Source organism: Ambystoma mexicanum, chromosome 5p (assembly GCF_040938575.1).
Source record: "Ambystoma mexicanum isolate Mex_15411 chromosome 5p, UKY_AmexF1_1, whole genome shotgun sequence".
NCBI lineage: Eukaryota > Metazoa > Chordata > Amphibia > Caudata > Ambystomatidae > Ambystoma > Ambystoma mexicanum.
Genome location: NC_090930.1, coordinates 754,207,846 through 754,233,073, shown reverse-complemented (window position 1 = coordinate 754,233,073; position 25,228 = coordinate 754,207,846). Strand labels below are relative to the sequence as shown.

Genomic DNA, 25,228 nt, shown 5'->3' with positions numbered 1-25,228 from the left:
ACGTGCCCTGCTATTTGGTGCCTGTACGTCAGCCATCTGCAGGGGTCCAGTTGCTGTGTCCACCCCTGCTGGAACAGAAGACTCCCGACTGGGATACCATCGCTCCACAGCCCAGCCCCAGGACCCAGTTGCCCACCCACGCCTGCCTCGGGGGTCGCCATGTTGGGGCAAACACCATCTGAGACCATTGGCGACCCCCAGTCAGAGAGGCAGAGGGCCACCAGCTTCAGTGAGTAGGAAGTTGGTGTCCTGGTGGAGCATGTCCTGGGGCATTATGATGCCCTCTTTGGAACATCATGCGCCAACAAGGAAGGACGGTCGAGGATCTGGGAGGACGCAGTGGTTGCCATCAACGCGGAGGGGGTGGCAACCCGCAAAATCAACCAAGTCAAGAAGCGCTGGGAGGACTTGAGGTCCAGGACCCTCTACAAGGCCCGGCGCCTCGCGGAGGTGGGCCGGGGCAGCATAAGCAACATCCAGATGAGGGTCCTGGAACACGTAGCCCCAGCGCTCCATGCCCAGATCCTTCAGAGGCAGACCCGTCTAGAGTTGAGCGGTAAGTGGCCAAGCATTGCTGTGTGAGACAGGGCATGTTGCAGTGTGCTGGTAGTCTGATACTTGCCTGTATGTGTGACATAGGCCATGTTTGGATGTGTGTGTGCAGGGACATCATGGTCATGCATGTGAGACCAGTAATGTGTGAACCACAGGGAAGGTGCATGTGTTCCAATGCAACATGGGGAGCTGTATGCGGAATGCACACATGGAAGCATGCCAGTCTCTGTTCTTGGACATGGAGGGGGTGTGAGGGATGGGTGCTGCTGTCATGTACATGTATGGTGCACATGTGTGTGTGTCTGAGAAGTGTGTGTGTGTGACTTTGAAACACCATGGATGCATGACACATGTCCGTAATGATGTGTAGATTCACTCATGCAGTGCCGTCACCGTTGTATCCACTGTGTCTATCCACTGTGTCTGTGGTGTACAAGCCATGATGCTTGACCCTCCGGTGTTGTGTGTGCATGGGATCAGTGTGAGCCATGATGCATGTGAGTTTGAAGGCAACATTTTGGTTAACAGAGGCCCTTGTACATGGATGCTAATGTTAATTGCAGGTGCCGGGACTGTTTCTGCATGTGTGTTGCGTGCATTCACCCATGTGTTGTGGAGGGACAGGATGGAAGTGACATTTGACAGTGCCACTCATGTGTTGTTGCTTCCTGTCTAGGGGAATATTGTACTGTACCCTGATGCTTGTGTTCTATGTCTCCCTCTACGCAGCGTCAAGTGAAGAAGAGGGCGGAGACGGCGCTGTGGAGCCAAGCGGCGGGGATGCCTCCACCGGGCGGCGACGCAAGGCCCAGCCACCTTCCCAGGAATTACCATCATCCGGGAGCAAGGGGGCTGGTGCCGCGTCTGCCATTACGGCTGTAGCGGAAGGGCCGGGTGAGCCCCCAAAGGGACTTGCAATGGCGGAAGACGGTGTGGAGACATCCAGGTTGGTGGTCTCCACAGAGGAGGAGGAGCCCGCTACTGAGCCGCACATGGGACCTGGTGAGGGTAGTACCACTGGTGCAAGTGGTGCAGTCCAGGGCCAGGAGGCAGCACAGGTCACCGCGGAGGGGCCTGTGCATGTCGCTGTCCTTGACCCTGTGACTGCACCACCATGCACCAGCAGGGATGCCCCATCCCAGGCCCGTCTGCAGGTAGGGGGGAGAGCCACGTCATCTGCCTCTCCACTACCTGCAGACGAGGGGTCCCACGACCGTATGGGCTCCGTCCTGGTTGATGTCGCGTTGCGCACGCGTAACATTCGTGATGACGTGCGTGCTTCCTGGGCGGAGCACGCACGCCATCACGAAGAGCAGCGTCGCGACGTGGCACTGTTGGGAGGGGCCCTGGTCGGTGGGTTCCTACATGTGTCGCGCACTCTGGCGGATCTATCCTCCTCTGTGGAGACTATGCGTCAGTCGTTCTCCCTGCCGTCTTCTGGGCCAGATTCCACCAGGGCCCCCTGTGGACCTGGCCTGACCAACACAGCCAGCTTGGTGGAGATCCCATCCCTGCCACAGTTGGGAGCCGGCGGTCCAGCAGGGGTGGACACCCCAACAACTGGAGACCAGCAGATGGAGGATGTGCAGGCATCGGACAGGGCACATGGAGAGCAGCAACAGCAGCAGGCTCTAGGTGGGAGCAATGATGGCTCAGGGCCATCGACATCAGAGGGGCAGGCATCGGCCAGAGGGCAGGAGAACCCTGGAATGGCAGTGTCTTCCGTGTGGCTGCGGTTAGGCCAGCGCATAGATGCGGAGCAGCGGCGGGCGGAAGAGGCGCGGCTCACCATGGTCAGGGCGGAGTTCTCCAAGCGTCGGGCGTTGAGGCGGGCAGAGTGCCTCGAGGCAACTCGCAGGGAGTTGGAACAGGCCATGAGTGCATCCCTGCGAGACCTCAGGGCCAGGGCAGAGGCCTGCCTCCGGGACATCGACATGGAGTACGATTATGCCCTGGCCCGGGACATCACAGAGTGAGCCGCAGGACTTGCCCGCCGCCATTGTATATAGTTAGATAGTGTTAGGTTTCCTTTGTTTTTCTTTTAATTTGGAGTTAATGTACATTGCTCCACTTCGTGTTTATATAGTTTTTCTTCATAGGACTTTTTTGTAGGTTTCCTTTTGTTTGTGGATCATGGACCATTTGGACTTACATTGTATATAGTTGCAGACTTGTACATACTTTCTTTTTCTATATTCCCATGGATCAATGGTTATTTTTTATTTGGATTATGTTTTTATTATGGACATTGGCAATGGACCACTTTTTTATTCTACATGATTTTTCTTTTTTTTAACTTCATTGGATTTACAATATTTTTTTTCTACATCGGTCATTGTACATTGATTTTCATTTTACTATTCCTCCAAGTCAGTTTTTTATGTTTTTAATACATTTTGTATTACTTCTGAATTGGTGTTGTGTTCTGTAATTGGTTTTGTGCATGTCTCATTGAACATTTCCTCAGTCATGTGTTGCCACTGTGTGGCTACGTTGTTCATTCCTGCATGGGCATGGTGGTTCATTTCGACTATCATGGCATGGGTAATTTGGGAGTGGGTTCTGTGGATGGTTGCATGCTTGGATTGGGGGCAAGAGGGATTAGGGTTGGCTTTAGGGACATGGGTCTGTTTTGTTAGGACATGTTGTTTGTTGGGACATGAGTTGGGTCCTGCTGGCAGGTGCCCCTCATTGCTGGGTGGGTGGGGATGCTGGGGGACATAAGTCGGGGCCTAAGGCTCACTGCTGGGTGGGTGGGGGTGCTGGGGGACATGAGTCAGGGCCTGAGGCTCACTGCTGGGTGGGTGGGGGTGCTGGGGGACATGAGTCGGGGCCTGCTGGCAGGTGCCCCTCACTGCAGGGGGCTGGGGGTGCTAGGGGACATGAGTTGGGGCCTGCTGTCAGGTGCCCCTCACTGCTGGGTGGGTGTGGGGTGCTGGGGGACATGAGTCAGGGCCTAAGGCTCACTGCTGGGTGGGTGGGGGTGCTGGGGGACATGAGTCAGGGCCTGAGGCTCACTGCTGGGTGGGTGGGGGTGCTGGGGGACATGAGTCGGGGCCTGCTGGCAGGTGCCCTGCACTGCTGGGTGGGTGGGGGTGCTGGGGGACATGAGTTGGGGCCTTCTGGCAGGTGCCCCTCACTGATGGGGGTGGGGGTGCTGGGGGACATGAGTCAGGGCCTGAGGCTGCCTGCTGGGTGGGTGGGGGTGCTGGGGGACATGAGTTGTGGCCTGCTGGCAGGTGCCCCTCACTGCTGGGTGGGTGGGAGTGCTGGAGGACATGAGTCAGGGCCTGCTGGCAGGTGCCCCTCACTGCTGGGTGGGTGGGGGTGCTGGGGGACATGAGTCGGGGCCTGCTGGCAGGTGCCCCTCACTCCTGGGTAGGGGTGCTGGGGGACATGAGTCGGGGCCTGCTGGCAGGTGCCCCTCACTGCTGGGTGTGTGGGGGTGCTGCGGGACATGAGTCAGGGCCTGAGGCTAACTGCTGGGTGGGTGGGGGTGCTGGGGGACATGAGTCGGGGCCTGCTGGCAGGTGCCCCTCACTGCAGGGGGCTGGGGGTGCTAGAGGACATGAGTTGGGGCCTGCTGTCAGGTGCCCCTCACTGCTGGGTGGGTGTGGGGTGCTGGGGGACATGAGTCAGGGCCTAAGGCTCACTGCTGGGTGGGTGGGGGTGCTGGGGGACATGAGTCAGGGCCTGAGGCTCACTGCTGGGTGGGTGGGGGTGCTGGGGGACATGAGTCGGGGCCTGCTGGCAGGTGCCCCGCACTGCTGGGTGGGTGGGGGTGCTGGGGGACATGAGTTGGGGCCTTCTGGCAGGTGCCCCTCACTGATGGGGGTGGGGGTGCTGGGGGACATGAGTCAGGGCCTGAGGCTGCCTGCTGGGTGGGTGGGGGTGCTGGGGGACATGAGTTGTGGCCTGCTGGCAGGTGCCCCTCACTGCTGGGTGGGTGGGAGTGCTGGAGGACATGAGTCAGGGCCTGCTGGCAGGTGCCCCTCACTGCTGGGTGGGTGGGGGTGCTGGGGGACATGAGTCGGGGCCTGCTGGCAGGTGCCCCTCACTCCTGGGTAGGGGTGCTGGGGGACATGAGTCGGGGCCTGCTGGCAGGTGCCCCTCACTGCTGGGTGTGTGGGGGTGCTGCGGGACATGAGTCAGGGCCTGAGGCTAACTGCTGGGTGGGTGGGGGTGCTGGGGGACATGAGTCGGGGCCTGCTGGCAGGTGCCCCTCACTGCTGGGGGGTGGGGGTGGTGGGGGACATGAGTCGGGGCCTGCTGGCAGGTGCCCCTCACTGCTGGGGGGTGGGGGTGCTGGAGGACATGAGTAAGGGCCTGAGGCTCACTGCTGGGTGGGTGGGGGTGCTGGGGGACATGAGTCAGGGCCTGCTGGCAGGTGCCCCTCACTGCTGGGGGCTGAGAAGTGCTGGGGGACATGAGTCGGGGACTGCTGGCAGGTACCCCTCACTGCTGGGGGGTGGGGGTGCTGGGGGACATGAGTGGGGCCTGCTGGCAGGTGCCCCTCACTGCTGGGTGGGTGGGGGTGCTGGGGGACATGAGTCGGGGCCTGCTGGCAGGTGCTCCTCACTGCTGGGGGGTGGGGGTGCTGCGGGACATGAGTCAGGGCCTGAGGCTAACTGCTGGGTGGGTGGGGATGCTGGGGGACATGAGTCTGGGCCTGCTGGCAGGTGCCCCTCACTGCTGGGGGGTGGGGGTGCTGGGGGACATGAGTCGGGGCCTGCTGGCAGGTAACCCTCACTGCTGGGGGGTGGGGGTGCTGGAGGACATGAGTCAGGGCATGAGGCTCACTGCTGGGTGGGTGGGGGTGCTGGGGGACATGAGTCGGGGCCTGCTGGCAGGTGCCCCTCACTGCTGGGGAGTGGGGGGTGCTGGGGGACATGAGTCAGGGCCTGAGGCTCACTGCTGGGTGGGTGAGGGTGCTGGGGGACATGAGTCGGGTCCTGCTGGCAGGTGCCCCTCACTGCTGGGGGGTGGGGGTGCTGGGGGACATGAGTCAGGGCCTGAGGCTCACTGATGGGTGGATGGGGGTGCTGGGGGACATGAGTCGGGGCCTGCTGGCAGGTGCCCCTCACTGCTGGGGGGTGGAGGTGCTGGGGGACATGTGTCGGGGCCTGCTGGCAGGTGCCCCTCACTGCTGGGGATTGGGGGTGCTGGGGTACATGAGTCAGGGCTTGCTGGCAGGTGCCCCTCACTGCTGGTGGGTGGGGGTGCTGGGGGACATGAGTCGGGGCCTGCTGGCAGGTGCCCCTCACTGCTGGGGGTGGGGGTGCTGGAGGACATGAGTCCGGGCCTGCTGGCAGGTGTCCCTCACTGCTGGGGGGTGGGGGGTGCTGGGGGACATGAGTCAGGGCCTGAGGCTCACTGCTGGGTGGGTGAGGGTGCTGGGGGACATGAGTCGGGTCCTGCTGGCAGGTGCCCCTCACTGCTGGGGGGTGGGGGTGCTGGGGGACATGAGTCAGGGCCTGAGGCTCACTGCTGGGTGGATGGGGGTGCTGGGGGACATGAGTCGGGGCCTGCTGGCAGGTGCCCCTCACTGCTGGGGGGTGGGGGTGCTGGGGGACATGTGTCGGGGACTGCTGGCAGGTGCCCCTCACTGCTGGGGGTTGGGGGTGCTGGGGTACATGAGTCAGGGCCTGCTGGCAGGTGCCCCTCACTGCTGGGGGGTGGGGGTGCTGGGGTACATGAGTCAGGGCCTGCTGGCAGGTGCCCCTCACTTCTGAGGGGTGGGGGTGCTGGGGGACATGAGTCAGGGCCTGCTAGCAGGTGCCCCTCACTGCTGGGGGGTGGGGGTATGGGGGACATGAGTCAGGGCCTGAGGCTCACTGCTGGGTGGGTGAGGGTGCTGGGGGACATGAGTCGGGTCCTGCTGGCAGGTGCCCCTCACTGCTGGGGGGTGGGGGTGCTGGGGGACATGAGTCAGGGCCTGAGGCTCACTGCTGGGTGGATGGGGGTGCTGGGGGACATGAGTCGGGGCCTGCTGGCAGGTGCCCCTCACTGCTGGGGGGTGGGGGTGCTGGGGGACATGTGTCGGGGCCTGCTGGCAGGTGCCCCTCACTGCTGGGGGTTGGGGGTGCTGGGGTACATGAGTCAGGGCCTGCTGGCAGGTGCCCCTCACTGCTGGGGGGTGGGGGTGCTGGGGTACATGAGTCAGGGCCTGCTGGCAGGTGCCCCTCACTTCTGGGGGGTGGGGGTGCTGGGGGACATGAGTCAGGGCCTGCTAGCAGGTGCCCCTCACTGCTGGGGGGTGGGGGTATGGGGGACATGAGTTGGTGATCAATAGTGGAAGGTGACATGTGGGTTGGCTGGGGGGGCATGCCCATGGTGGATGAGCTGCCTGCGGGACATGACCAGGGGTGCAGGGTAGTCCCCTGTGGTGTGGGTGGCCTGCAGGGGCCGTGGAGAGGGTAGAGGGCACACCTGGGAGGACCCACACTGCCAATTCACGTGTGGGACTCCCCGCGCACCCCACTGGATACACGTACCCCGCTCTGACAGCAAAATCGCGTGTGAATCTTCCTGCACACCCCCGAAATCCACGTACCCCGCTCGCACAGGGCCAATCGCGTGTGAAACTTCCTGCGCACCCCAGTAATACACATACCCCGCTCGCACAGGGCCAATCGCGTGTGAAACTTCCCGTGCACCCCTGAAATTCACATACCCTGCTTGCACAGGGCCAATCGCGTGTGTAACTTCCCGCGTACCCGGAAATACACGTACCCTGCTCGCACAGGGCCAATCGCGTGTGAAACTTCCCGCGCACCCCCGAAAAACACGTACCCCGCTCGCACAAAGCCAATCACGTGTGAAACTTCCCGCGTACCCCTGGAAATACACGTACCCTGCTCGCACAGGGCCAATCGCTTGTGAAACTTCCCGCGTACCCGGAAATACACGTACCCTGCTCGCACAGGGCCAATCGCGTGTGAAACTTCCCGCGCACCCCCGAAAAACACGTACCCCGCTCGCACAAAGCCAATCGCGTGTGAAACTTCCCGCGCACCCCCGAAAAACACGTACCCCGCTCGCACAAAGCCAATCACGTGTGAAACTTCCCGCGTACCCCTGGAAATACACGTACCCTGCTCGCACAGGGCCAATCGCTTGTGAAACTTCCCGCGTACCCCTGGAAATACACGTACCCTGCTTGCACAGGGCCAATCGCGTGTGTAACTTCCCGCGTACCCGGAAATACACGTACCCTGCTCGCACAGGGCCAATCGCGTGTGAAACTTCCCGCGCACCCCCGAAAAACACGTACCCCGCTCGCACAAAGCCAATCACGTGTGAAACTTCCCGCGTACCCCCGAAATACACGTACCCTGCTCGCACAGGGCCAATCGCATGGGGGACTTCCCGCGCACCCCAGTAATACACGTTCCCCGCTCGCACTGGGCCAATCGCGTGTGAAACTCCCCGCGCAGCGGGGTACGTGTGTTCGGAGGGGTGCGCAGGGAGTTTTACAGGCGTTTTCGTGGTTGGGGGCCTGTGCGCCATGTACGGGATTTGTGCGCTGAACATGGCGCATGGGGAGGGGTTGGGGACGTAACTGGCGCTGCTTCAGGGTCGCTGCGTCACTCTGCCCCATGGCTGGTGAAGGATGTTAAAATCCATGAATACGCTGTGCGCAGAAATGGATTTTGGCGCACGCGGCTGGCGCAGACTGTCAAACGCGCACACTGTGCGCCAGCCGTGTGCGCCACTTGTGCGCTCTTAATGTGTTCGTATTAGTATGAAAGGTGCAGAGGAGAAATAGCTACCCTGGCACATGGGCCATGAATGTATGCAAAGCAAGACTAGAAAGTTCCCAAGATGGGGGAACTCCCATCCCCTGCACACTGTCTCTGGCCAGAATCCAGCCAAACTGTTTAACATGTAGTTGTAAATTCACTTCTCAAGCGTATTCTATTTATATAGTGTTAAATCGTATGTATGATTTTTCAATTTTTCAAAAACAAGCAAAGAATAGACAAACTTATACAATAAATTCTTTTGTTCTCCAAATTGGTTTTTCTTTTAATGAGGTACCAACACGTTTCGGGCAAGAACTCTCGTCACCAGGGGTTCTTATATACAAAGTGCAAAGTGTGTTTTGATAGAAAAAGAAAAAGGGTTTCAATGGGCTATTAATATATTATAGGGTTAGTCTTGATCTTACTGTATTATTACATTAGCAAGTCAACATTAGTTTTGCTGTGTATTCAAAGTAATTTCGGTCATCCAAAGCCTGATAAATCACCTTGTAAATCAGGAGGTGTCGGCTACATTCCAAAATAAAGAGCTGCAAACTTACATTTTCAAATTATCATCATCCGATTTGTCACGAGTATAACAAAAATGTAAAAAGACCCAGTAAATACTAGTAAGTATTATTAGTGTTAGTACAGAGACAATATCCTGGCATAATATGAGAACCCCAACTGGGTCGATGATCTCACCTTGTATTACTATTCAGGTGATTGAATATCGAGTGAGGAAGGGACTAAGCTCTTTATGCGCGTTCTTGAGAAACATCCACCCTGTAACATATATATAGGTGAGTCTAAGTAGTGGAAATGGCATTGAAAGGAACTACAGGATGAGAGAGTCAGGAGGGACTCACCGTGGCATGTGTGGTCTGCCATCTGTTATGTGTTGCAGGAAAGCTTTTATCCTCTATCTGGAGCGGTAGATCATTGGGCGTATGACATCTAAAATGGGAAGGGGCCTCATTATAAATTTGCCGGTCCTGTACAACGGACTGGCAAAGTACGAGTTTTGCTCGTGGATGCCTTCCCTCCTGCCAGGACTGGCGGGCATACTGGCACCTGCGAGCAGAGCATGTCGGATGCACCGGCACCGGTGCATTCGACCTCCCCATTCCCATTGAGTCCTATGGGGCTCAGATGGGAACGGGGAGCATTTCATTCCGGTACCCGCAAATGGGCAATTACCTGGTCCAGCGGGGCCGTAATCACCCGGTAATGGTCCATTCGTGGGCGCCAGAAGAATTCACAAGTTTGGCAGCAGCCTGCCGGTTTTACCGGCAAGGCTACCGCCAAACTTGCAATGAGGCCCAATGTGTTTTAAGGCTAATGAAGATATCACTAGAATGTGCTATGTACAGAATGTAGAGAAAAGGTAACTATAACTCACTGTCCGAGATTAAGTCCTGCGTAGATGAAGGCCCTCCTCCCACAATTTCAACATTATGGCTCTTCCCGCCTTTTTCATACATCCTTCATAATTCCAAGGTGTTTAACTGCTTCGAGCCCTTGTGCTTTGTAGTTAAAAAGGTATGCAGGTTGTCCAATATCCCTGTATCACAGGTTGCCTCAATAGGCCAAGAATGTATTATTTTCCCCTTACTCTCCACCAACCATTCTCTATGATACTTTCAAATATTAGCTTTATAGCTGGGCAACACATGGCACAAATGATACAATTGAGTCTCCATACTCCAACCCAAGTTATCAAAAAATAGTAACAAAAAATCTGATACAGAGCTGAACACTCGGCACAAAATAAGTTTTACCTAAACACTCCCTTTTTTACCTGTACCCAATTCCTTAGTTATACTTCACACTCTTTAACTAAGTCGACCCTGCCTTTGCACCCGCCTGGAAATGGATACACCTCTTGTGTGACTCCTCTTGACATTTTTTCTCCCGTACTGCTTCCACTGTCAATATAACTTGCACCTAGATAACCGAGGGTTCAGCGCGCTGCAACAAATGCAAAAATGAGTAAATCAATATCTGTAAATAGTCATAGGGCAGGCATTATCTTTGTGCAGATTGTTTCCAAACTCCCCTGAAAATGGAGGTATCACATATCGGCCAAGTAATGTCAAATGGCAAGTATGAATCCATTTGAAAATGCCTGATAAGATGGAAGGTTAAAGTATCCTGTTGACCATTCCGCTGAGTGCGGCAATACACAGCTCGGTGCTTGCCTTATGCATGCATGCTCATTTCTTAAGCCGTTTCAATTCAGGCGAAGACTGCAATTGCTGTCAGTTGGCCCTGCTATCTACCCATTAGTCTGACTCTGACTAATTTCATGAGCGTAGCGAACAGTTATGTTTGTGCAGATCTTGCATTTGATCAGACTGAATATACTTTTTGCTAGTATTATTTTATTTGAAAATATTTATTGAACACAGCAAATCAGAGACATCAGCATAGTCAAACTAAACAATGGTCAAAACAGTACCTATTGCGTAGTGAAGAAGGAAAAATCAGTTTTATCTAAATGTATACAACACATGTTGAACTTATAGACAATGTTAGATGATACAATGAGATTTTTAAAAAATGCAACAATTTCATAAAATGTACAACTCATTAGAGAAGGAATAGATCTTCTCACATATAGCTAGAAAGTGAAAGGCATATGTTACATTATGCAATAGTACAAGGGTTTTATACTGCACGAAATCACATACTTAATGTTCGCCTACTTAGGCAGCACTACCAAGTTTGGAAGCTAGTCCTCTGCCCTGCTTTGTCTTCAGGACTTGAAGTTTTACAAAATAGTCAAATGTTCCTTGAACGCGATTGAAAGCTGTGACGTGCCACTAGTTTGTAGTTCACCTCTCAATTTCACACAATCTTGTTAAATTGCATGTCTCTAAATCATGCCTGTTCGTTTGCCCATATGCACATTTTCCATAACGTCTAACACAAAAAAAGACATTTTTCAATTTTTTAAATCAGTGAACTAAGGGGGAGGAACACACGTTTGTTTGTTTGTTTTATTTCTAATGCACTCCAGACCCATAGGTAGAAGGGCGCAGCAGGTAGGATAATGCGTAGCTTACATTGTTACAGATTATACAGGATACAGTAAAAGTTATACATATTATACAAGATACAGTAATGGATATTATACGTTCTGAGAGTCGTGCACTTGCCCACAGTGTCCTTTATAGAACCATGTTGGAAGCTGCAGAATACGTAGACGTTGTTTTTTCAGATGAAGTTCTGTCAAGAGAAAAAATAGCAAATGCTGTGAACCTCCTACACATTGGCACATTTGCAAAATATTTGTGACCCAAGTCGGAAAGGTATTTCTTAAACTTTTCTCCCACAAAAGCATAAATGACTGGGTTGAGGCAGCAGTGGATGAGTGATATTGTCACCGTGATCTGCAGGGCTTGATCCAACCCTTTCATCATGGTACAGCTGTCTAGGAGATCCCATTTCTGCAGGGTGAGTAATAGCACGACTGCATTGTAAGGGGTCCAAAAGAGAAAGAACACAATCACCACAACTAGAATCAGCTGGCAAGCTTTCACCTTCTGTCGGCTTTTACTGCCCTGGAGGTTTCTGATGATGTGGTAGTTGCAGTAAATCAAAACACTCAGAGGAAGCAGCCAGCCCAAGATGTTAATTTCAAAGTGAGTGACAAGTTCCCATGCCATTTCTGATTCGCTGGGATAATTGGGCAAGCAGCACAGGGATTCGTCCACCCAAATCTCCCGGTAAAATACAAAGGCTGGAACGGAAGCTGCAGTGCTGACTGCCCAGACAACTGAGCTCATGATAATGCCCCAGGTGGGGGTTCTCACTCGCAGAGCAAACACAGCATGGACCACAGCCAGATAGCGGTCCAGGCTGATGAGGGTTATGAAGAAGATGCTGCTGAAGAAGCCAATGTAATAAACGGCGGTAATGAGCTTGCACATCGCGTCTCCAAACACCCACTGATCTGCGGCATAGTGAGCCTGAAAGGGCAAGCAAACCACAAAGAGCAAGTCAGAGATGGCAAGGTTCAGGAGGCACATGTCCGGGATGCTCTTCATCTTCTTGCAGGTGATCAGGACCCAGAGAACCAAGGAGTTCCCCAGTAGGCCAAACACAAATACCAGGCTGTAGAGCACAGGCAGGTATACGGCGCCGAAACGCCGGACGCTATCTTTGTCGCATGCCACCTCAGTAGGGTAATCAAATTCTGTCACATTTTCTTGATCACTTGTATCCACTGTTGAATCCATCATTGGGAGAACCTGAAGGAAAGCATAAACAAGGTTTACTTGTAGGAAGATGCCAGCTTGCAAATACAAAGCAAAACATATATGATTCAATGAAGCACAAAAAAAGGCTTTGATATTTTCTTGCAATGTTTGTTTTGATCTTCCCTTCAATTTGTTTTTGTAATTGTGCCGAGGTTCTTGGTTTGTATTGTTACTTAAGTGGTGTCCCCGCTAATAGCTCACATTGTTATGTGATGTTTGGAGGCTTAGAGTAAGACGTTGTTCGTAAGTGAATTCGGTGTTACAGAGCTTTTCGGAGGGCTATATAAAGCGTTTCCAATCAAATAAGTTCCTTCATGAAATGTTGACATTACACCAATGTTCATACTTGACATTTTTCTGTATTGTCACACTGGACAAGTAGGATAAAAGATACACTCAAGTCCAGGTTTCATTAAATGCACGCACATGGGTGTTTAATGGTTATGTTGTATTACAAGTAACGACTGTTGTGGCTGCAAACAGAGCATTGCTTTGAAAATGCAGAACAACTGTTGTGGCCTGAAGCTGAATTAACACGCTAGGCCGATGTGAGATTAATGACTTTATTAACCTATTGTAACACTGCTGAGCAGCACACAGTTGCTTCACTCTGCCTGAACATGTAAGGACACATACATATTTACAATTGCCCGGAGCGCAATCGCTGGAAGAATTCACTCAGGGATGGATGCTCGTCTGCTCTTGTTATGAGGAGCCCGGGGGTTGAGGTGCTCTCTGCACAGCCCACACTTGGAATCTCGGGCACGCAGGGCGCCACGCGTGCAAACACTCTCAGGTCTCGCGGGAGCCGGCAGCCGGCGTCTCGCGAGATTTAGGCTCCGCAAAAACACCATCAATAATCGCATAACTGTTGAAATTAAAATGTACCTTTTTGCACGTGGTATGACTACCTTTTCAAGCTCTTTGGGGATCTCCTTCATTCCCTTAGCTCCACTACTCAGGTTCTGCCTTAATAAGCATTCCCGTCACCTCCTACCCACGGTGACATGTGCTTGTAGTGCCTCCCACCCATGCTTGTCCACCAGATGTCTTGTGCACTTGAATGACCTTCACCCTCTGACTCATCCTGTCTAGGCTGCTATCCTGCCCACCTCTTCTGTCAGCTCCCTTTCCTGTTGATGCCTCTGCACTTTCTCCACTTAACTTATCACCACCCACTCCTCTGGGTGTCTCATTGTCATCTGCTGGATTTTCAGCACCTTCTGCTTTAGATGTCCCTGCATCTCCTCCTGTTCTTTCAACAACTTCTCCAGTTGTCTCTCCACATCTCCCTCTGAGATGTCTCAATGTCTCCTCCCTCTTTCTCACCACCTTCTCCTGATCTTTCACCACCTCTTCCTTTAGATGTCTCGTAGCTGCCTGATGCTCTCTGACCCTCCTTGTGATCTTTCAAAATATCCTCAGTGAAGTGTCTCCCAACCTCCTCCTGTTCTCTGTGCACCTCTCACTACTCTTTAACTACCTGCATAGAGTGAATTGTCTGAACGCTGCACCCTACTTCGCCAATACCTCCTTTGTGTCTCACCATCTGCGTGTGCCCGTTAACCGTGACTCCCCTTGTATTTCCACCGTCTCCTCTATTTACCTAAATTACCCATCCAAATCACTGCCTCTTCATTCCCAGCCACCTTCTTTCCCTTGTCCAGCCTCTTCCAATCAGCCTCTTCTTTTCAGCTCTTCTGTCCTCAAACACGCTCCTTCTCTGTACATTTGCTCTCTCTGGGCTCGCACAACTTTCGGACAAACCCTTCCTCCGTTATAGGGGTTTGGTACATCTCACTTGGACCTCCCCTCTTTGTGATGCTGGAAATGCATCAGAGGGACAAGGCCTCTGAATACTTGTCCTTTATTATTTTATCATGTGTTCTGTCTTGTTTTCCGTGCAGGAGTTCATGTGGGACTCCTGGCGGTATGGCTCTTCCTGTGTTTGGTTTGATACCCTTATGGCACCCATGGGTGGGAGTACGACCCTGTACTCCTAGTGTATGTTTTTGGGCACCTGTTTGTGGCCCATTGAGCAGGGTACGGGCTGGTGGAAGCTCTGTGCTGAATAGGCAGGTGCCCTGCGGGTCCTCCATTTTGGGATGCCCAGGCCCTGGCTTTGGAATCAGTGGATTCCTGATGGAGACAAGAGGGCCCCTGTGGCCTCTTGCCGTCCATCGCCTGTTACCTTGGTTTCCCCAAAGTCCCGGGAATCCCTGACTCTGTCCCTTCCCCCTGACTTGCTGTTGGGTGGAAGTTCCATATATGGTAGTTTGGGGAAGTGCCAACCAGACTGGCTGGAGCCTTCCCAACGACTGTAAGTTGTGGGTACGAACGTGGGGTGGGACCTGGGTGAATGGAGTGTGTGACAAATACGCATTCTGTGTTATGGGTGTCTAGTAACTGATGTTTGACACAATGACTGAGACAGCCCTACCCGAAACTGATATGAATGCAGTGTGTAGTGCTGAATGGCAGAGTACTTGTCCGAATCCACATTCTGTGTTGTGAGTGTCTGGATGGAGAAGAATGGCCTGAATGCACTGTGCGCCTGATTGGCTGACCGACTGCCTGAATGCCCTTCTGAGTGGTTGGTTGCCTGAGTGTGACCCAGCAGAGTGAATGGGAGATCAACTAGTATATCGTTCAGAAGTTGAAGTTGATACTTGATGCTTACTTTTAAAGCCGAGCCGGAAGAAGAAGGTGAACCGCTCGTCCCTTCCATGTAATCTGAAAGCTGCATTGTCTTCAAGAACTGATCCAAGAGAGGACCTGGTAAGGAGACCTCTCCCCGAGCTATGAGGGACCATCGTGCCCCAGTGCCGACCGGAGAAGGGGACCACCGAGGAGAGCGAAGAAAAGTTCCAGACAGCTGTCCGTAGATGACCGCCGTCGCCGACTGGAGCCGGTGTGCTCCCTTTGCCCAAGAATATTTGATCCAAGGACATCCTTGTTCATCATCGTCAGCCGCTTTCGTCCCGCCGGAGAAAGTTAAGGCCGCTGACGACCGAGGAGAATTTGCCAGTGGGTTTCCTGCCACCCGCAGACCTCAGAGACGCTGACGAAGCTACTGAGCCAGCCGTGGTCCCTTTCCACTGGGGCAAAGTTCTTCACTAACTCTTTGCGCAACGAACCATAGTCGTCGAGGTACACCTCACGCCTCCCCTGTTGCAGGATGTTTTCGATCATTCTGTCAGTCTGGAAAAATGGATACCTCTCATGATTGATGGCAAACGTATTTTGGTGGCCGTGGGCCAACTGTCTCATGCATGATATGACAGACATATAGGTTTCCGAGTTTGCCAATGAACGACCATTTTGATGTAACAAGGATTGCCATTTTGTTTTCTAACAATTGCTCATTGCTTTCTGTTCTTATTGCTTCGCAGCACATTTTCTGCTTACACTGCTCGACTGTTAAACATTGTTGTCTGAATTAGAAAGGACAAGGCCGCAGGGCCGCAAGGCTAACAAGAGTTTGTTGAAACACAACGTAGGCAGCGCCAGGAAGGAGTGCCCGGCTCCCTCCCGAATGTAGCCTTGAAGCAGAGCTGCAATGCATTTAATCATTTCGCAGCTGCCAGCCAGTCTCGTTATATGGTAGAATATGTTAGAATAAAGCAGCTAAAAGCCTGAATTATGCTCTTCTTACGGCCCCCCTTTACTGAGCCCTGTAGAGCGTGTCGGCTCCCAGGACACAAATAGCACCTCATAGATAGCAAGGTCTGGAATGTGACTCTTCCCCCGTATGTAGCTCACTTCCAAGAACAGAAGCACTGTGTTCTGTTCAACAACTAAAAGATGCCTCCGCACGTGCAAATTGCATATTGTTACTGGAATAGATATTTGAAGGTGTCATAATGGTCGAAAGTGTCCATAATCGCACCAAGTTCAAACAAACCCAATAAAGGGGGTGTTAAACATGTCATAGCTGATTGTATGATATGCATTTTGTAAATATGTAACTGATGTATGTAATTCACTCTCTTGCGTCCCTCAAGGTCTAGAGATACACGTCGCGGGGCATGAGACCGAGTTGGCCAACTGATACTATTTGCTTTGCAATAAACCCTAGCTTTGGGAATACAACCTCGTGTCTGGCGTATCTATCGTGTGTGGTGACCTGCCTTGTTTCCATAGACGTGAGGCACCCCTAGGGGCCCCTTTCAATTCGTCTACAAGAACCGCAAGGACCGAAGATGCTGCCTCAACGACAATGTTCCCCCTTTCTTCATCTCAGAAGTTCGACGACCCGTGGCTCCCGCTTGAAAGGGAGTGCATTCAAGAAGGGCCCCTCGATTCCCCGACAAAGAACTCTACAACACAAGGTACATTGTATTGCAGAACTATAGAAGAAGATAAGACTCTAATAGACAATGGCCCTCATTACGACCCTGGCGGAAATCGCGGTGCAAAATGCACCATGGAGCACGGCGGAAAGCTGCCGATAGCGCCATGGGGGATGGCGGATTTTCCGCCCCATTCCGACCTTGGCGGGGCGGTAAATCCCCATTCCCCATTTTACCCTTCCCCATTCCCATTTTTGCCCCATAGGGTATAATGGGAGTGGGGAAGGCGTTCATTACGCCACCGTAAAATACGGTGGCGTAATTAACAACAAGGTCCCGTAGCGCCATGGATTTCTCCGCCCGGAAAAACCAGGCGGAAAACGCTCCATGGCGCTACGGGAACTCGTAGTAGGGCGGACGGGTCCGCCGCGAATAACGCTGGCGTAAACCCACTCCGCCAGGGTCCTAATGAGGCCCAATATATGGACTGGGCTTGTAGTGCATCTTCATTTACAGGTTGCCCAGGTGGGGGGATCCTCATATAGAATTGTGTCTGGTGGGTAGGGACTCAGTGTTCTGCCAATTGTCTAACCAACTTGTCTTCTTCCTAAGTCTAGGGTTGATATCATTTTGCTGTGTTGATTTGTATGCTATTTGAACTGAGTACAGTTGATGCTTTTTAATGAATCAGAGTATTAGTGGTACCACCTAGAACTGTATATATTTACCATTTTAGAATTGTCGGAGCACAAAGTGTATTATCATAACAGTGTATATAACATTGAACCTTATTTACATAAAGAGTGTGTTTTAACTAATACAGTGTGTGAGACTTGTCCTTGGCCTCAAGCCCAGGGACCGTATCTCTCCAGGACTGAAATCACTACACTGGCTCCCAGTGGCTGCGAGGATTAAGTTCAAAACCCTCTCCATTGTTCACAAGGCCTTCTGGGGTCTTGGGCCAAAATACCTTCAACTCTCTCTTCCGAAATATCTTCCTTCTCGAGCTCTTCGCTCATCCACCTCCAACTACCTCAGGGTCAGCCGCTTCTCCAAGCAACGAGCTGGGGGTAGATCTCTCTCCGCAACTTGAGGAGAACCATCTCCGGTTCCGGAAGCACCTCAAAACCTTCCTCTTTGCCTCCGCTTTCTCTCCCTCTCTCCCCTGCTAAAATCACTGAACCTGCACTGAATCTGCTACTGGGCCACTCACCGATCTCGGTCCTTGGCCCAGCCACTCTTCCCTGCACTGCCTACCTGCACTACAGGACTGTCTCTGTATCTTACAGCCCCTTCTCCCGGCACTTACCTTGCACTTGCCAGCAGCTGGCCCTATTATTTATCTTGTATTCTACTAACCATGTACTGCACTTTCCTTGCACTTGCCACCAGATGGCCCTATTATTTATCTTGTATTCTACTAACCATGTACAGCACTTTTCCCCCTCTCCCCTTCCCCTTGCACTTTTCCCAGTCCCCTCTACCCTTGCAATTGCGCAATCTGAATGACACCTGGCCTAGTAGGATCGTTGTCTGTCTCCCCTTGTCCCCCCCCCTGCCTCGTCGCACCTTGAAACACTTGTGTATAGGCGCGTTACAAATGCCATATCATATCATAACATTCCTTGGTGGGTGCTTGGGGACTACACTGTACTTAAGAACCAGCCCGCATCACCTCCTGAGAAGCTTGGCCTTGATTGCTCGTCCATTGCTACCAACAAAAGAGAATCTTGGCTGGGGTCCTCTGTGCCTCCCCTCTACCATATAAAGAGCAGGAGCACAGACACCCCCTCCAGTGCGTTTCTTTACACTCTTCAATCCCTATGAGGTGTGCAGGATAATTGTTTGTCACATGGATTGGTTGAATAGAATTTGTGGGCAGAACTGAGTCCACACAATGGGTTCTTCCCCCTCATTACATGGCTCCAGAAAGGGAACCAATATTTGCGGGCCAGTGCCTTCTTGATTGTAATATAAGAGCATGGCCTCAATAAGCTGTGCAGTGCAACCATGTGCTTATATTGTAATCAATATGGTCATGTAGTTTATGTGTGCGTGAGTCCTGGTGCTTGCAAACAGGTTTGTGTGAACATGGGACTCACAAACCGGGTAAGTGTGAGATCACGTTTCCTCCCAGTAGTGTCTATTGTGTAGTAGTGGTTTCACGGTCTCCCTAATTGCCTTAGATTCTGGAGTTCTTGAAGGGGCAATGCTAGTTGTTGGTGCAATGTGACAAATCCCAGCTGCACTCTTGGGAAAGGGTAGGGCGGAGTGGTGGACTAGGGGAACCCCCTCCATGTCCTGCCCCATGTACCATATGGTGGTGCGTGGCCCCCAGGGTCACCACTTGCCCAACCTTCGGAGCCAGACAGCCCTTTAGCAGACCTTCCATTATATTCTCTATGCTTCAATTGTTTCTATGTGTCAATTTGTAAAGCAATAGATTAAATTACATTGCTTTCAGTGTAGCTTTTGTTAATGCAAGAGACCAACGTGCAATCTTGAAGGGTGACAGTAAATATCGTACTTAAAAGATTGCTTAAGGTTTGTTTCATATTTTTCAAAAACAAATAGATAAACTGCTGTTTGCCCGGCTAGCATGGTGCTCATGCATTCTTTTTAAATTGTGCTCAGTGCAAGGTGATGTTTTACCAAAACATATTTAAGTGTCAGTGAGTAAATAGGTTTATTTCAGAAGACTGTTATCCATAACGTACAAAGTTTTAAAATTCTTTACATAATTCAAATACCATGTCAAATCACATTAAGGGAAGAGATGGGAGACAACTCTGAGGAGAGAAATCACAAAATTCCAAAGGGAATATCTCTGGCAAATAATCCCAAAATGGACATGGGCGATTCAACAGAGAGAAGCTTGGACGAAGATAATGATCCAATGGCATTATACTCCAGAAAGATTGCATAGAATGTTCACTACGAAACAAAACAAATGCTGGTGGGACTGTGAGATGGAGGGCACATGGAGACATATTTGGTGGGACTGCCCGAAACTACAAGACTTATGGACGGAGGTAAAATCCCAAATGCAGGAGATGTTTAAAGGGGCAGAATTCTTGAAAGAAGAGGTGTGGATGTGTGGCATGTGGGACCCCTGAGACAGGACGTTGACGAAGACTCAGAAGAGGAATTTTATGGGGCTCCTCATAGCCGCATGGGTAACAATAGCCCACAGATGGAAACAGAAATTACCGCCAGTCACACTAGAATGGCTACAGAGGGTATGGCAATTTATAGCAATGGAGCGGATAACATATAACATCCAAGGGGACCGACAAAACTTCCAAACTGATTAGGGGCTGGTGCTTGAACACCTGCAAAGTGACTATATGCTACAATGGTGTCCACACAAAATCAGAAAACTACACATGTTCACATGAGAGACAATGCTAAGGACATACCAATTCGGTGAAAAACATTAAGCTGCCGGTGAGGGGGAGGGGAGGAAGAGGTTTGGGAGGGAGGGGAGAGGGACACAGTTCAAGTCCCACTGTTGTTATGTTTGCTTCATTTCATAAAATGCAATAAAAACATCTTGGAAAAAAAAATCACATTACGGGCTGATTCATGGAATTATTTGCGCCGAAAACGGGGATTTGTGCGCCATTCTGCCCGCAAATCCCCATTTGTTAAACAGGGATTTGCGGGCAGATTAGCGCACAAATCCCTGTTTTTCAGCGAAAATAATTCCATGAATCAGCCCCTAAATTAAGTAATAAAGAGAAATCTACATAAACATAAAATTATGGACTATACAGCAATAGCTTTGCTCTTTTAAAACATTACATTGGTTAAGTATTTTAATAAAGCCCATGATGTTGCTGTGCCACTTCCGCAAAATAAATAGATACATGCCAGTCTACACATGCGAAAACTCTGCTCCTTGGAAAGGAGGGCAGAGATGTCTCAATTGCGCATATCTCTTGCAGAGAAATAGGACAGAAAAGGAACTCTCCGTTATGCTCAGGCAAAATGGGCAAGACGCTATTGCTATTTCAACCTCCCTGCCTCACCAAAGTTGGTTCCTAATGTTAAGATTAACACAATTAACGCAATTAAAATGTAGTATTGTGATCAAAGACCACTATCCTAAACAAATGCTATGCTTCAACTATGGTTGGGGACCACTAAAATTGAGATTGCTAGAAGTGCTAGGTTTAAAATTGAGCTCAGTTTCCAATTGTTTCAATGTCATCTAAATGTAACCACCGACACAAATGGGGCCCTTAAAGATAGGGGGTTATGGGAAGGTATATAAATAAATATATAAAGAAAGACAAGACACACCAGGAGTTCCCCACCATGGGGGACACATGGAACACTCGGACAACAGGCAGGTCTCCCCTGCTAAAAAAAGGTGAACTGGAGTTAAGAAGCTCCAAGAAGGAGTGCAAGAAAAAGACAATTGAATAGTGACAGTTGAAAGGAGGGGGAAGTAACAGGAAAGACAGAAGGAAGCCTTGAGAAAAGATAAGAGAAAAGCTGTGCACCCGCCCCCCCCCAGGGCTTTGTAGATGAGCTCAGCCGGGCTGCATCTGCCAGCTGCAGCCCGGCGGGAAGAAAGCCCCAGGCCGCGTGTTTGGTGCGGCATGGGTGAAGCCTCACACCCATGCCTTGGGGCCGCGAGTGCAGGGCGGTCCCCAAGCGGAAGAGTGGCCTGGGTGGCCAACCCAGGCAGGCCAGAAGAAAAGAAAGACCCCGGGGTGGCCTTGCTGACGATGAATGTGCCACAGTCGCGTGGTGGTGACCCAAACCTAGAGTGGCATGATGGCTACAGGCCGCCCGGTGATGCGAGAAGTCCCCAGGCTGCGGTCACAGTGCGGCCCGGTTAAAGATCATGGCTGTTGTGGGTAAGCCCACCTGCCCCGTGGCCAAGCAGGGTGGGCAGTGAAGATGAAGACACCCCTGATGGCACTGGTGGTGAGAGCGGGGTCGCTGGCACTGCTGGGGGACCTGCGTGCCATCTGCTCTCCCTGGGGCCACGGGGAGAGCGGTGAAGAAGTTACCTGGCCCCGGTCTCATGCGGCCAGAGCTCAGCATGGGTTGCCGGTGATGGGAAGGCCCTGCCCAGGTAGGCAAGACCTGGGCAAGGCCCGAGTGAAAGGACAGCACAGACATCAAAGGGCTCCCAAAGCCCTGGGACTAATTGTGTTGTGTGAGTGCACCGCCACAGAGGAAATGGAGGATAAGCCCCACACAAGGAGGAAGGGCTCCCAGAGGTCCACCACCACCATGGAGGATAAATTAAAATTGAAATAAAGGCCTAGGGCTACCAGAGCCCCAACAACAGTGAAATCACCACCACCACCACCATGGGGGATACATGAACATCGAAATAAAGGGCTCATAAAGCCCTGTCAGGGAAACAGGACTGCCAGAGCCCCAACAACATTGAAATCACCACCACGGAGGAAAGTATGGGCACCTGACGCCCCATAAGGAAATGAGTGCTCCCAAAGCCCCACAAAGAAGTAAGGGCTCACAAATCCCCCTTGAAGCTCAGGCAAAGTTTCATGTGAGTCCCCAGAGAAAGCAGACACAGAGGGACAGAGGTACTGTTTTTGACTAGTTTGAATTCAATGACTGTCGTGGACTTACAAGTGTGGACTTGAAAAATAGACGCAGACTGCAGCTGCCCAATCAATTAGATTGGTGATAATCAGATTGGTGTGAGGAGGTTGGGAGGTTTAGAAAGCTTGGTGCGAGAAGTGTGAAACCTGCTAAACGTTACTATGCAGAGGGGTTTATGGAGCGGTGGGGTATTCTTTACCCAGACGATGGCAGCATTAAACATGAAATGGAGATATGGAATGGAGCCGGACTGTATTTTAAGGTTTTGAATATTTTTGGTAAGTTAATCCTTTTTATATATAAGCATGGAGAGCATCAAAACTCCCCTCCGGTGTACTGTGCTTTATTAAAGATCTGGAACTCAGAATTGTGGCCCATCTCCTAAATGAACATCTTTTATTTGCAGGTTGCTCAGTGCCCCACCAGAGGAGCTGGTCTGGGATGGTGTGGTGGTGTCAGTGGGTCCATTCCTGGCCCGGAGTATTTATAATACTGTGCTCACACGGGCCACACAAAAAAACAGGGTCTATATAATATTTTATGTATAGGTGCTGGCTTCATTTGCGAGCAGTGTGTGACAGAAAGAGGGACTCAAGCCTTTTGGACCGGTTTGGACACACAATGCAGCCATAGAATTTATTTGGATTCACAGCTAATCCCCTGGCATTAATATAGACAGTATAGGTATGCAGTCATAGCTAAGAGCCTGCTATCGACAGAGTGCAGAAGTATTGGACATTTTGTAACCGTTAATATGCAGTACAGCGACTTCTGTTTCACACAACACACTGTGCAATGAGTTAGAAAACAAAGTAAACAGAAGGGGGGCACGCACTCAACCTTGCCACACACTCCTCTCTACATGGATTGGTGAGGTAACGCAACCACCCCCACTATATCTGACAGCTGCACCGTTATTGTCATTCAGAAGAGTCTTGTCAACTTCATTAGCCTCGCATAGGAGGTCCTAGACAGCCATATAAAGGTCATCCACGTTTATAAGCAGGATAGACCTGACAAATACAGTCTAAGCGCCTAAATGAGGCTCCCTATTGGCCACAACAAAACAACAAACACCCCAAATCGACTACTATGCGAAGTAAGGAAAGACTACTCTCTTTGGGATTTCTTTGGAAAAAGCAAATAAACTGATATTTCACTTGAACGTTCAAATCTAAAATCATCCAGCAATTTCCTCCTGATGAACCAGTCTCCTAAAACACTGGTGAAACACGTGTAGAGGATTAAGGAATAATAGGATATCTTTTTACAAACCCAAAGCCTGAATGATAATGAACATTACCTGAAATCTGCTTGAATAAACTTTGAAATTACTTTTTTACAAAACAACAAGTGACGTCTTTATTGCAAACCAACCTAGTTTGGCGCGATCTCAGCCATCCACATTCCAAAACCCTTCTTTCTCATTTTCCAGAAGGTCTTCCAGTTCCTATGAGCAGCTGTCATTATTAGTTCTTCCCATACACTGTTGATGGGCTCCAAGCATAGGTTTCACAATAAATCCATCAATTCTATCACCTGAAGACTCTATACAGTTGTGATAAAGGTCCCACAATTGTGAGCTAGAGCATAAGCTCACAATTGGGATCCTTTATTGCAACTTTATAGAGTTTTCGTGTGAGAGAAATACTGGATTTATCGTGAAATATATGCTTGAGGGCCACCAATAGAGTATTGTTACTAAATTCACACTTTGTCAAACCGGTTCGGGGGCTGATTTTATCTGTGGAAAAGGGTGCTCCTAATCATTGAATAAGAAGACAAAAGTTGCTAAGAACATACTCAGGGAGGAGATTTCATTCAAGCACACCTCAATTGATGGGATATTGCTGGCAATTTGTTTTTCCATTTTGGCCTCACCTGAGGAGTCATTCAAGAACATTTTCTGGCAGTTAGGATTTACTTCGACTTTGACAATAAGTATCACAAAGTTAAGGACACAGATGAATGATCGCTATGGGTCATAGGCCTGACCTCAAAGCTTACTAATAAGTGCCCAAACAACAGAGAGAGACACTAGGGAAATGGAGAAATGGAAGAAAAGGTCACCCATGATATATTAAACATGTGACAAAAACAGAACATTTCATGTAGTTCTGCAGAAGTAACACGCGCTGCACTATAGATTCTTTCTTAAAAGATATACAAATCTTTATTTAAATTAAAGACATGTAAAATGTCAGATTTTGTTAAAAAAAATCAACATCATCCAAAGTGCCAATAATTTGCATCACCATCACCACACAAACTGTTATAAAAGTACACAATTGATTACAACGCCTCTTTTCACTCAGCTAAGTCGTCTACATTTAACACCAGATGGGTAGGTTATATAAAATATAGTCACAACTGCCCGACATGTTTCGTCCCGTAACATTAATTGCCACACCAATACTGGTACGTGTTCAGGGGTACGGCGGTATATGCAAGCAATTGTACCAAAACTTTAATAATGGTAATGTGGATCTTGATTAAAACTCTCATATGGTACAAAACATCCTCTTAATATCAGATGTGTAACTCAGGAGTCAAGCTGCGCTTTCATTCCTTAATAGCATCCGCCATCACAATGTTATACATGTTCATTACTTCTTTGTTTTCTTCAATACAGATACAACTGGAACCCGAAATGCCAGCTCTCAATTAAGGCGTATCAGACTTCTTGACCCAAAATGTCTATATTTAAACGTGTGCAGCTTGCCATCCTGTTCGCTGAGACCGACTTACTATGAAGTGTCAACATTTTACGCTCCTAATAATT

General features: G+C 50.7%; 1 protein-coding gene across 1 annotated transcript in view; it reads right to left on the bottom strand.

Moving 5' to 3' along the window:
• Positions 1–10,735: 10,735 nt before the first annotated feature.
• LOC138481704 (C-C chemokine receptor type 8-like) overlaps positions 10,736–25,228 on the bottom strand; it is a 108,464-nt gene continuing 93,971 nt past the window's right edge. Inside the window, exon 2 of the mRNA XM_069613832.1 lies at positions 10,736–12,556. Coding sequence (XP_069469933.1) covers positions 11,474–12,556 — 1,083 coding nt within the window. The 3' untranslated portion in view covers positions 10,736–11,473. The remainder of the gene's footprint in view (positions 12,557–25,228) is intronic.